The 12,345-nt window shown below is 41.2% G+C and overlaps 1 protein-coding gene across 1 annotated transcript in view; it reads right to left on the bottom strand.

The window, feature by feature from the left end:
- Positions 1 to 9,163, bottom strand: part of LOC103504935 (LIM/homeobox protein Lhx1) — a gene marked incomplete at its 5' end in the record, with an annotated part of 46,393 nt that extends 37,230 nt beyond the window's left edge. Inside the window, 2 exons of the mRNA XM_008469240.2 lie at positions 7,915 to 8,132; positions 8,963 to 9,163. Of these exons, the coding sequence (XP_008467462.1) occupies positions 7,915 to 8,132; positions 8,963 to 9,163 (419 nt within the window). The remainder of the gene's footprint in view (positions 1 to 7,914; positions 8,133 to 8,962) is intronic.
- Positions 9,164 to 12,345: the final 3,182 nt, after the last annotated feature.

The raw sequence follows: 12,345 nt of genomic DNA, 5'->3' as shown, positions 1-12,345 counted from the left end.
CCAACCTCCAAATCCAAAGTCCACCACTGGGGATTGTGGGGGGACAATATATCCGTCGATACATATGTATACGTATACCTACTGTTTTTTTTTTTTTTTTAAGATGAGTGTTCCACTGCCGTTTTTATTTCGTAGCAATGAAACAACTGCTACATAAGACGCTTGTGGCCTGTGTCGTAGCATGCCCATCCCGTAGTATGCCTCTCATCAGATGGGCGAGAAGAGACAAAATACTTCCCATTTAGGTGCTGGGTCAGCACGAGAACAGCAGAAAGTAACCCGTTGGAATTATTTGCAATCGAAAAACGAGTACAAATTTTTGTCGATGGTGGGATTCGAACCCGGGACCTTCTGCATGGCAAGCAAGCACGTTACCACTAAAATTTTTGTCGATGGTGGGATTCGAACCCGGGACCTTCTGCATGGCAAGCAAGCGCGTTACCACTGGACCAACCGTGCCCCGTGAATGGTTTATTGAATCTTATGTATGAAATATGTAGGTGAGAGGCATTCTGTGAATATTCCGATGTGATTACATTGAACTTTTGCGGTCACCCGGACTTCAATCACTTGGCCAGAGCATCACGGAGTAGCAATATTGCGAGGTAGCAATCATCAAGTAGCGGAACTTGGCTGCCTTCAAATTATGGTTTCCTTTGGCGCAATATTTTCGGTAAATTATGTTATCGAGGCAGTGTGGACGATTTAGTTGACATCGATCTATGTGTGGACACACCTTAATGGTTCACTTGGTTAAGCAATGTTGCGTTGAATGAAGGGTAAAACTCGTCATTCAAAACATTAGAAGTTATACTGTGACGTTAAACCCCTATGAAACAAAATTGAGACCTCTGAAACACATGAAGAGCAAACTTTAGTGGTAGGTACCTCTAGCAGAGTGGCTAGTGATAGGTAAGGTTTAAGGTACCTTTGTTGTAGGTCAATCTGTTTGATAGATAACAAAATGGCTGTAGTGAATAAGAATTCGACAAAAGCTATGCACGTCCTACTCAAATAGCGAAAAAGAGGACATCAAAACTAAAGAAAACTCTTCTAAAACAATAAAGGACGGACGGTCGACAATTGAAGGAGGTCCCGTGCTTCCGAGTCACCGTCGAGGGAACCTGAGGGGAGAGACCGAGAGGTTAGGGACGGTGTGGAGACGTCCGACGTGCGGCGCAGGTGAAGATTAGCTGATGTAACCATAACCATTGTACATCATAGGTTTAAACCTGAGCGCACATTTGACGCAAATGGTCTTATATGTACCTATTGCTAAATTGTGTAAAAATAAAATAAGTAAATAAATCTGAGGGTGTACAGCGATAAAAAAAGTAAGGTGACAATTTTGCGCTTCACTCTTTGCAAATAGGTAATGCTGGATTCTACAGCGAACTCGGGTTGACGAATTCCAGCGAGTTGTGCGTTTAATTTTTTCATGAAGCAAGAGCCAGTCCGGTAAAACATGTACTGTAACTCGTGTAACATGTAAGGCCCAGAGCCGGATGCTCCAAATTCTCGGAGGCTGGCCTACAGTAAAGAAGAAAAATGAAACTCGAGGGGTTTGGGTGGGCCCCATCGGCTCTGGTATGGCCGGATTTATGGCCAATATCTAATAGATAGATAGATAGATAAAGTATATTTGTATTAATTTTTAAACAAAATTGTTACAAGGTTGGCATTACAAATTTAACTTAATATTATTAACTATTTATATCTCATGCTAATTAAATACAAACTCTCTTGTCTTTCCCCTCAAAAAGTAGTATAGTTCATACGAAATACCATAAAACTCGCTATGTCCCTTTACCTATACTCATTTATCTGAATAGTAAGCAACTTGAATAGTAACCAATAGGTATCTAATACATTTTATGCCTATGACTCTTAAAGATTCGATTAAACTCACCGTTGTGCGTTTAATTTTTTCATGAAGCAAGAGCCAGTCCGGTAAAACATGTACTGTAACTCGTGTAACATGTAAGGCCCAGGGCCGGATACTCCAAATTTTCGGAGGCTGGCCTAGAGTAAAGAAGAAAAATGAACCTCGAGGGGTTTGGGTGGGCCCCATCGGCTCTGGTATGGCCGGATTTATGGCCAATATCTAATACATTTTATGCCTATGACTCTTAAAGATTCGCTCAAACTCACCATTATCATCTGAATCCTCGGCCTTCGGATCAATCCCATGCAGGCCGCTCAGATCACCCGCACTCAGTGAATTGTTATTGGTCTCAGGTGTTCCCGGTAATCCTAATTGACTATGTAGATGATGCTTCATAAGGCCGGTGGTGGAAGAAGAGTTGTCATCATCGTCCTCGTCTTCCGAACCGGAATACCCTATTGAATCCGCTGTGAACACAAGAAATGAGGATAGGGAATATTAATATCTAGTCTCTAGTAATATCAAACATTAAAACAAAATTCAAACTAGTTTCCTAATTCAAAAGTACGTCAGCTCCCATGGCGTAGTGGTCACTGCGCTCGCCTTGCACGCGGGAGACCCGGGTTCGATTCCCGGCGGGGTCAAGAAATTTGTATCGAGGAAAATGAGTAGCTATGGCATATAAATGCGCATAGCGACCGGTGCCAGCATGGTAGGTAAACATTGGATTTTAGGATTATTGAGATATTGGGAAAATCCTACAATGCTGCACCAAAGTTGTGACATAATAACACAAGGAAACTAAAAAAAAAAAAAAATCGGTCTAGCAGTGAAAGCTCGTCGAATGCACCAGTTTCTAAAGGCGATCGACGAGGTAAATTAAGTTATCGAGGCAGTGTGGACGATTTAGTTGACATCGATCTATGTGTGGACACACCTTAATGGTTCACTTGGTTAAGCAACGTTGCGTTGAATGAAGGGTAAAACTCGTCATTCAAAACCTTAGAAGTTATAGGTACTGTGACGTTAAACCCCTATGAAACAAAATTGAGACCTCTGAAACACATGAAGTGCAAACTTTAGTGGTAGGTACCTCTAGCAGAGTGACTAGTGATAGGTAAGGTTTAAGGTACCTATGTTGTAGGTCAATCTGTTTGATAGATAACAAAATGGCTGTAGGGAATAAGAATTCGACAAAAGCTATGCACGTCCTACGCAAATAGGCAAAAAGAGGACATCAAAAGTAAAGAAAACTCTTCTAAAACAATAAAGGACGGACGGTCGACAATTGAAGGAGGCGTGAAAAAGGGAATTACACAGAGAATTGAAGAACAAAGGGGCCCAAGCTTTCACAAACAGACAAACAGCCTGGAGGAGAAAATTCACACGTACGAAAGTTTCAAACACACACCCAACCTCACATTACATGTGACACATGTCAACAGGTTTTTGTTACAAAAGCCTTTTCGAATAAAAGCACACAACACTTGTTTCTGGACTTTCGCTTGAGTTGGTTTCGGGAAAACCCTTTTGCTGGCTGTTTCACACAAATGTGTGAATGTTTTGTTTTTCGAGAAGATGAGGGAAGCGAGGAATGTTTTCCCACAATGAACGCTAAAGTTCCCAGCAGATTACTCAGGTTAAATGGAGTTCTTCGTATTTGGGAAGACCTATCATAGGAGTCATTTTCGGAGTGGATTCAGAACTTCAGAAGCTTGAGAACAATTTTATTTATGAACAACTACAAAATTAGGCTTGAAATACCAATTGAATTTTATTGTATGCTTTGTAACATGTATGCTTAGCATAGTTGAAGGGGTTGCCTTTCCTGTCAGAACTTTCTAATATGTATTCCAGAAGTAGTAGTGGAAGAAGAAGACTTTTGGAGCTGTCCCAAAATTTGAAGCTAAACTAGGTAGTTTACAAAATAATCCTTTCGGTACGTAATAGGCATATTAAGGAAGCCTTGTGCTGTTCTCTTACTCTTCATTATTTCACACTTGTTTAGGTTCAGATGCTTCCCCGAATTCAGATCATCACACGCTAATCTCTTCGAGATGACAGGCTGCTGGGATTTCATCGAAATCTCACAACTTGTCAAACTTTTATACATTTATACATTTCACTCTTTTTATTCCATAAATATACTAAAATCAAAATAATATGTACGTATATAGGTAGGTACCTACCTACCTAAATAAAATTTAAGAAAGGAAAAAAATATAATTAATAAAAAATTGAGTTTTTTTTTTTCCTTTTCTTTAATTTTTTGAGGTTTTTGAAGGATCTACCAAAAAATGTTGATTAGGTTTTTTCTCTTTCTAATTTCTGAATCCAATTCTTTTTGTGCTTCTAAAGTGACAAGTGAACCTGACGTAGACATGTAAAGTTGACACCGGGTTGATACGGAGTCTGACACGGACTTGACATAGAGTTTGACATGAGGTTTGACTTGTTGGAATCTTAGCTTGGGGATTCCATTGTCAAACCGGGTTAGACAAGGGTTGTCTCCGTCTAATTGTCTCCCCTGAAAGGTGCCTTTGGTATTTTTCCCTACGAGTACCAGTACTTTTTAGTACATTTTTTTTCTACCACGAATGGATACTGAAAGTTCCTACTGGTAGAAAGAGCAGATAATAACAAATAGCCACCGCAGATATTGACAACTTGTCACTTGTCAGAATGTCATCACCACAACCAATTCATTATGAACCAAACATGACCAGAACTAAGCGAAAATGAAGTCACAACAAGTATCACAACTTACTGAAGCTACTAGGTACATATTTATTTCAAAATAATTAGAAAAAAGAAGAAATTAAAAAGGAATTTTCAAATCGTCGAAAACCATTTATTTTACTCTCATATACCTGAGCTGCATTCCTAAAATTTGACAAAGTTGCACTTCACATTTCGTTATATTTTGACATCACAGCTATTACGAACCTAACACAACCATATCCAAGCAGAACCAAGCGGAAAATTACCAAGTTGCACCTTAAACAAACCACTGCTGGTTCTGAAGAAGAAGAAAAAAATCAGAAGAAAAACGTCATAATTTATTCATAATTTTTATTTTTGTATGTTTGTTGGTGTAGTTTTTTTTTTTTTTCCTATGTATTTGTTAGAAATAAAATAAAAAATGATAAAAAATAAAACTGTTGCTCCAAGATTTGCATTTAGTGTTAAGCGGTGCATTGGGCTTTGAGTTTTTGAATTCTTTGTGCTTATTTATCTATTGCGGGATTTTATTTTCTTCCCAACAACAATTTTATTCTTATCACATTCTTTGTGGACTAGGATGTAGGAAGGTTATTCAAAGCAGGTCACACTGCTGGTGTGGAAAATTAAGCAAACTGCAACTTACTGAAGCTCCTATTTCAAAATAATTAGAAAAAATACTTTCAAAGTTTCAAACTCACGAGAAATCGCTACTCCCATACTTGCTGAAGTCAAATATGTAAAAATGGGAATACACAAGACATACAGTCATAAAACAAAGTAGCAAATACTTTTAGACAAGATAATTGATAAAGTAAACACAACACAAAATGGGAAGATCTTGCTAGTGAGTTATTGTAGTCATAGGATGATGGAGCTTCACAAAGTAGTGATAGTGGTAGTAATAGATAGTAATAGTATAGTCAGAGTAATATTAAACATTCCTAGCAAGTAGGCGGAACCAATCTTTGTGATGAGCTAAACTGACGTGTGCTAGAGAACAGCATAAACTTGGAAATCCAAAAAGAAACAAAATACCCATTTATAAAATTGAAATACTTTTAGACAAGATAATTGATAAAGTAAACACAACACAAAATGGGAAGATCTTGCTAGTGAGTTATTGTAGTCATAGGATGATCATAATGGAGCTTCACAAAGTAGGAAGTAGTGGTATAGTAATAGATAGTAATAGTATAGTCAGAGTAATATTGGACATTCCTAGCAAGTAGGCGGAACCAATCTTTGTGATGAACTAAACTGACGTGTGCTATTAGAGAACAGCATAAACTTGGAAATCCAAAAATAAACAAAATACCCATTTATAAAATTGTAAAATACTCTTTGAGTAGCTATGTACTTTGAATGAGTAGCGACCAGTGATGGCATTACCAGAGGAAAAAGATGAACTTAAATCTAATCCAAAACTTAAAGATGGAGTTATAAAAAAATCCCCAATTTGATTGTAAAAAATCCCCATTTTAAAAGAAAAATCCCCATTTTAGCCTGTACAGATTCCAAACCAACTAACATATCTAGTGGTAAAGGGAACTAGATGAGGGTTTCTTTGTAATGCTATGATGACATCCCACAAAATTGTGAAATGTTCAGATTTTCATTATAGTTTGACAACAATTTTGGTGATTTTTGCGAAAAGCCCACACACCAATAACACCCATCATCAGTACAAGAATAGAAGTTAGCTTTGAGAGGGTGTTTTCCATAACAAACTGGAGATTGGTCTGTTTGGAGGAATGTTTGGTAACTATTTTGTATACCTAATGTCAGTCGAATACAAAAGAATCCTCATTGCCCCAGTCGTTTACATACATATATATATACTAACAAAATACTAACAAACTAACTATACTAACAAAACAATTGCCTAAATATAACATATGTAGGTACTAACAAAACAATTGCCTAAATATAGCAAAAATCTCATGGCACTTGATAGTACCGCCTAAAGGCCCATTCCTACTTGTTCGGGGAAAAAAATCATGTTGTGCGTAGTGGGAACACTCTTATTTTTTAAGTTACCTTGCCTACAGGGATATTTGGAATAAAATAGGATGAAACTCACGTCAGGTGAAAAAGGGCCAAAACGCCGACCGATTTCATTCCTAAATCCTCTAATCAAATCACTCCCAAGTCCCAATTCTATTAATTTGATGAAACACATAATTACTTATGTTCTAAATAAATCTTATATTATAAAAACAAGATCCATTCACTCATTCACATTTCACAGTTCACATTTCATACCCCGCCGGGAATCGAACCCGGGTCTCCCGCGTGCAAGGCGAGCGCAGTGACCACTACGCCATGGGAGCTGACCATAATTACTTATGTTCTAAATAAATAAAGAATAAAAGCTGAAATTTGGTAGGAATATTCCTTTTATGGTCTAGGTGTGCAATAAGAAAGGATTTCGCGAAAATCTAAACTGATCCTGAGATATAAAGAATAAGTGGTTAGGGTTAGCTGTTCTCCTCCCTGTTTATAGTCCCACAGCCAGACGCTAGTCTACTCTCTGTTTAATGTCCCCTAGCCAGACAAGCCCAAACTGGGGGCCCCGCGCCTTTGAAACTGCCCCGGGCCCCGCGGGGGGCTAATCCGGCCCTGCATAACAAACCGGAGTTTGGTCTGTTTGGAGGAATGTTTGGTAACTATTTTGTCTATTTAATGCAATTAAGTCGAATACAAAAGAATCCTCATTGCCACAGTCGTTTACATACATATATATACTAACAAAACAATTGCCTAAACCTCAGGATACTTGATAGTGCCGCCCGAAGGTCCGTTCCCACTTGTTCGGAAAAAAAATTGGGATGGCTGAAGGTGAAAGTTGAGATATTGGTGGTGCGGGCGATTTCAATGAGAATGAGAGGTTCGAGGAAGAAGTTGAGATTGATTGAGTGTGAGGACGGAGCAGGAATGGTACAGTTGGAGAGTTGAATAAAGTAATACGATGATATGCCTCTCTGTTGTGCGTAGTGGGAACACTCTTATTTTTTAAGTTACCTTGCCTACAGGGACATTCGGAATAAAATTGGATGAAACTCACGTCAGGTGAGAAAGGGCCTAAACGTCGACCGATTTCATTCCTAAATCCTCTAATCAAATCACTCCCAAGTCCCAATTCTATTAATTTGATGAAACACATAATTACTTATGTTCTAAATCAGGGGTTTTAACCTTTTAGAATTGGCGGACCACTATTGATAAACCAAAAATCTCGCGGACCACTTGAGATTATGTATGTATATGTTCTAAATAAATAAAGAATAAGAGCTTGAAATTCCTACCTGTATGACTCTCATAGGTAGACCAGTATCCTTTGCCAGCTGTTCCCGGATATGTCGCGTCGGTTTTGGCGTCGCTGAGAACGCCGATTTGAGCACCTCCAGTTGTTTGGCCTTGATGGTCGTTCTAGGACCGCGTCGCTTCGACCCAGAATTGCCGTCATCAGGGGATTTGTTCTCGTTCTGGCAGTCCCGTGCTTCCGAGTCACCGTCGAGGGAACCTGAGGGGAGAGACCGAGAGGTTAGGGACGGTGTGGAGACGTCCGACGTGCGGCGCAGCGCGAACGGGGAGGTGAAGATTAGCTGATGTAACCATTGTACATCATAGGTTTAAACCTGAGCGCACATTTGACGCAAATGGTCTTATATGTATTGCTCAATTGTGTAAAAATAAAATAAGTAAATAAATCTGAGGGCGTACAGCGATAAAAAAAAGGTAAGGTGACAATTATGCGCTTCACTCTTTGCAAATAGGTAATGGGCAGTCCCGTGCTTCCGAGTCACCGTCGAGAGAACCTGAGGGAGAGACCGAGAGGTAAGGGACGGTGTGGAGACGTCCGACGTGCGGCGCAGGTGAAGATTAGCTGATGTAACCATTGTACATCATAGGTTTAAACCTGAGCGCACATTTGACGCAAATGGTCTTGTATGTATTGCTCAATTGTGTAAAAATAAAACAAGTAAATAAATCTGAGGGCGTACAGCGATGAAAAAAAGTAAGGTGACAATTTTGCGCTTCACTCTTCACTCTTTGCAAATAGGTTTTAATGCTGGATTCTACAGCGAACTCGGGTTGACGAATTCCAGCGAGTTGTGCGTTTAATTTTTTCATGAAGCAAGAGCCAGTCCGGTAAAACATGTACTGTAACTCGTGTAACATGTAAGGCCCAGGGCCGGATGCTCCAAATTTTCGGAGGCTGGCCTACAGTAAAGAAGAAAAATGAACCTCGAGGGGTTTGGGTGGGCCCCATCGGCTCTGGTATGGCCGGATTTATGGCCAATATCTAATACATTTTATGCCTATGGCTCTTAAAGATTCGCTCTAACTCACCATTATCATCAGAATCCTCGGCCTTCGGATCAATCCCATGCAGGCCGCTCAGATCACCCGCACTCAGTGAATTGTTATTGGTCTCAGGTGTTCCCGGTAATCCTAATTGACTATGTAGATGATGCTTCATAAGGCCGGTGGTGGAAGAAGAGTTGTCATCATCGTCCTCGTCTTCCGAACCGGAATACCCTATTGAATCCGCTGTGAACACAAGAAATGAGGATAGGGAATATTAATATCTAGTCTCTAGTGATATCAAACATTAAAACAAAATTGTCCTCGTCTTCCGAACCGGAATACCCTATTGAATCCGCTGTGAACACAAGAAATGAGGATAGGGAATATTAATATCTAGTCTCTAGTAATATCAAACATTAAAACAAAATTCAAACTAGTTTCCTAATTCAAAAGTACCAATAGAGGATATCAAGGCATTTGCAGCAATGCCAGCTTAAGTAGTCTTCTGCAGATTATGACGATGGGTCAGCTCCCTGGTTAGGGGTCACCTGTGCTCGCGTTGCACGCGCGGGAGACCCGGGTTCGATTCCCGGCGGGGTCAAGAAATTTGTATCATGCAAATGATTGATCCCGTGACTGGCTGTTGTGGGGCCCACTCAGCGGACCCGGGTTCGATTCCCGGCGGGGTCAAGAAATTTGTATCATCCAAATGATTGATTCCGTGACTGGCTGTTGCGGGGCCTCGATCTCGTTTCAGTCAGCTCCCATGGCGTAGTGGTCACTGCGCTCGCCTTGCACGCGGGAGACCCGGGTTCGAATCCCGGCAGGGTCAAGAAATTTGTATCATGCAAATGATTGATCCCGTGACTGGCTGTTGCGGGGCCCACTCAGCCTCGTGAGGAAATCCAATCTTCAGCTCCCATGGCGTAGTGGTCACTGCGCTCGCCTTGCACGCGGGAGACCCGGGTTCGATTCCCGGGGGAATGGCGTCAGCTCCCATGGCGTAGTGGTCACTGCACTCGCCTTGCACGCGGGAGACCCGGGTTCGATTCCCGGCGGGGCCAAGAAATTGTATCATGCAAATAATTGATTCCGTGGTGCACGCGGGAGACCCGGGTTCGATTCCCGGCGGGGTCAAGAAATTTGTATCATGCAAATGATTGATTCCGTGACTGCGTGTGCGGGGCCCACTCAGCCTCGTGAGGAAAATGAGTAGCTATGACATATAAATGCGCATAGCGACCGGTGCCAGCATGGGGAGACCCGGGTTCGATTCCCGGCGGGGTCAAGAAATTTGTATCATGCAAATGATTGATTCCGTGACTGGCTGTTGCACGGAACTCGATCTCGTTTCAGTCAGCTCCCATGGCGTAGTGGTCACTGCGCTCGCCTTGCACGCGGGAGACCCGGGTTCGAATCCCGGCAGGGTCAAGAAATTTGTATCATGCAAATGATTGATCCCGTGACTGGCTGTTGCGGGGCCCACTCAGCCTCGTGAGGAAATCCAATCTTCAGCTCCCATGGCGTAGTGGTCACTGCGCTCGCCTTGCACGCGGGAGACCCGGGTTCGATTCCCGGGGGAATGGCGTCAGCTCCCATGGCGTAGTGGTCACTGCACTCGCCTTGCACGCGGGAGACCCGGGTTCGATTCCCGGCGGGGCCAAGAAATTGTATCATGCAAATGATTGATTCCGTGACTGGCTGTTGCGGGGCCCACTCAGCCTCGTGAGGAAAACGAGTAGCTATGACATATAAATGCGCAAAGCGACCGGTGCCAGCATGGTAGGTAAACATTGGATTTTAGGATAATTGAGATATTGGGAAAATCCTACAATGCTGCACCAAAGTTGTGACATAATAACACAAAGAAACTTAAAAAAAAAATCGGTCTAGCAGCTCGTCGAATGCACCAGTTTCTAAAGGCGATCGACGAGGTAAATTATGTTATCGAGGCAGTGTGGACGATTTAGTTGACATCGATCTATGTGTGGACACACCTTAATGGTTCACTTGGTTAAGCAACGTTGCGTTGAATGAAGGGTAAAACTCGTCATTCAAAACCTTAGAAGTTATAGGTACTGTGACGTTAAACCCCTATGAAACAAAATTGAGACCTCTGAAACACATGAAGTGCAAACTTTAGTGGTAGGTACCTCTAGCAGAGTGACTAGTGATAGGTAAGGTTTAAGGTACCTATGTTGTAGGTCAATCTGTTTGATAGATAACAAAATGGCTGTAGTGAATAAGAATTCGACAAAAGCTATATGCACGTCCTACGCAAATAGCGAAAAAGAGGACATCAAAAGTAAAGAAAACTCTTCTAAAACAATAAAGGACGGACGGTCGACAATTGAAGGAGGCGTGAAAAAGGGAATTACACAGAGAATTGAAGAACAAAGGGGCCGAAGCTTTCACAAACAGACAAACAGCCTGGAGGAGAAAATTCACACGTACGAAAGTTTCAAACACACACCCAACCTCACATTACATGTGACACATGTCAACAGGTTTTTGTTACAAAAGCCTTTTCGAATAAAAGCACACAACACTTGTTTCTGGACTTTCGCTTGAGTTGGTTTCGGGAAAACCCTTTTGCTTTTGCTGGCTGTTTCACACAAATGTGTGGAGGTTTTTGTTACAAAAGCCTTTTCGAATAAAAGCACACAACACTTGTTTCTGGACTTTCGCTTGAGTTGGTTTCGGGAAAACCCTTTGCTTTTGCTGGCTGTTTCACACAGATGTGTGAATGTTTTGTTTTTTGAGAAGATGAGGGAAGCGAGGAAAGTTTTCCCACAATGAACGCTAAAGTTCCCAGCAGATTACTCAGGTTAAATGGAGTTCTTCGTATTTGGGAAGACCTATCATAGGAGTCATTTTCGGAGTGGATTCAGAACTTCAGAAGCTTGAGAACAATTTTATTTATGAACAACTACAAAATTAGGCTTGAAATACCAATTGAATTTTATTGTATGCTTTGTAACATGTATGCTTAGCATAGTTGAAGGGGTTGCCTTTCCTGTCAGAACTTTCTAATATGTATTCCAGAAGTAGTAGTGGAAGAAGAAGACTTTTGGAGCTGTCCCAAAATTTGAAGCTAAACTAGGTAGTTTACAAAATAATCCTTTCGGTACGTAATAGGCATATTAAGGAAGCCTTGTGCTGTTCTCTTACTCTTCATTATTTCACACTTGTTTAGGTTCAGATGCTTCCCCGAATTCAGATCATCACACGCTAATCTCTTCGAGATGACAGGCTGCTGGGATTTCATCGAAATCTCACAACTTGTCAAACTTTTATACATTTATACATTTCACTCTTGAGGAAAATGAGTAGCTATGGCATATAAATGCGCATAGCGACCGGTGCCAGCATGGTAGGTAAACATTGGATTTTAGGATTATTGAGATATTGGGAAAATCCTACAA

The sequence above is a fragment of the Diaphorina citri genome, unplaced genomic scaffold, assembly GCF_000475195.1.
Source record: "Diaphorina citri unplaced genomic scaffold, Diaci psyllid genome assembly version 1.1 scaffold8, whole genome shotgun sequence".
Classification (NCBI taxonomy): domain Eukaryota; kingdom Metazoa; phylum Arthropoda; class Insecta; order Hemiptera; family Psyllidae; genus Diaphorina; species Diaphorina citri.
Note: the sequence above shows the minus strand (reverse complement) of the source record. Positions and strands in the feature narration are given on the sequence as shown.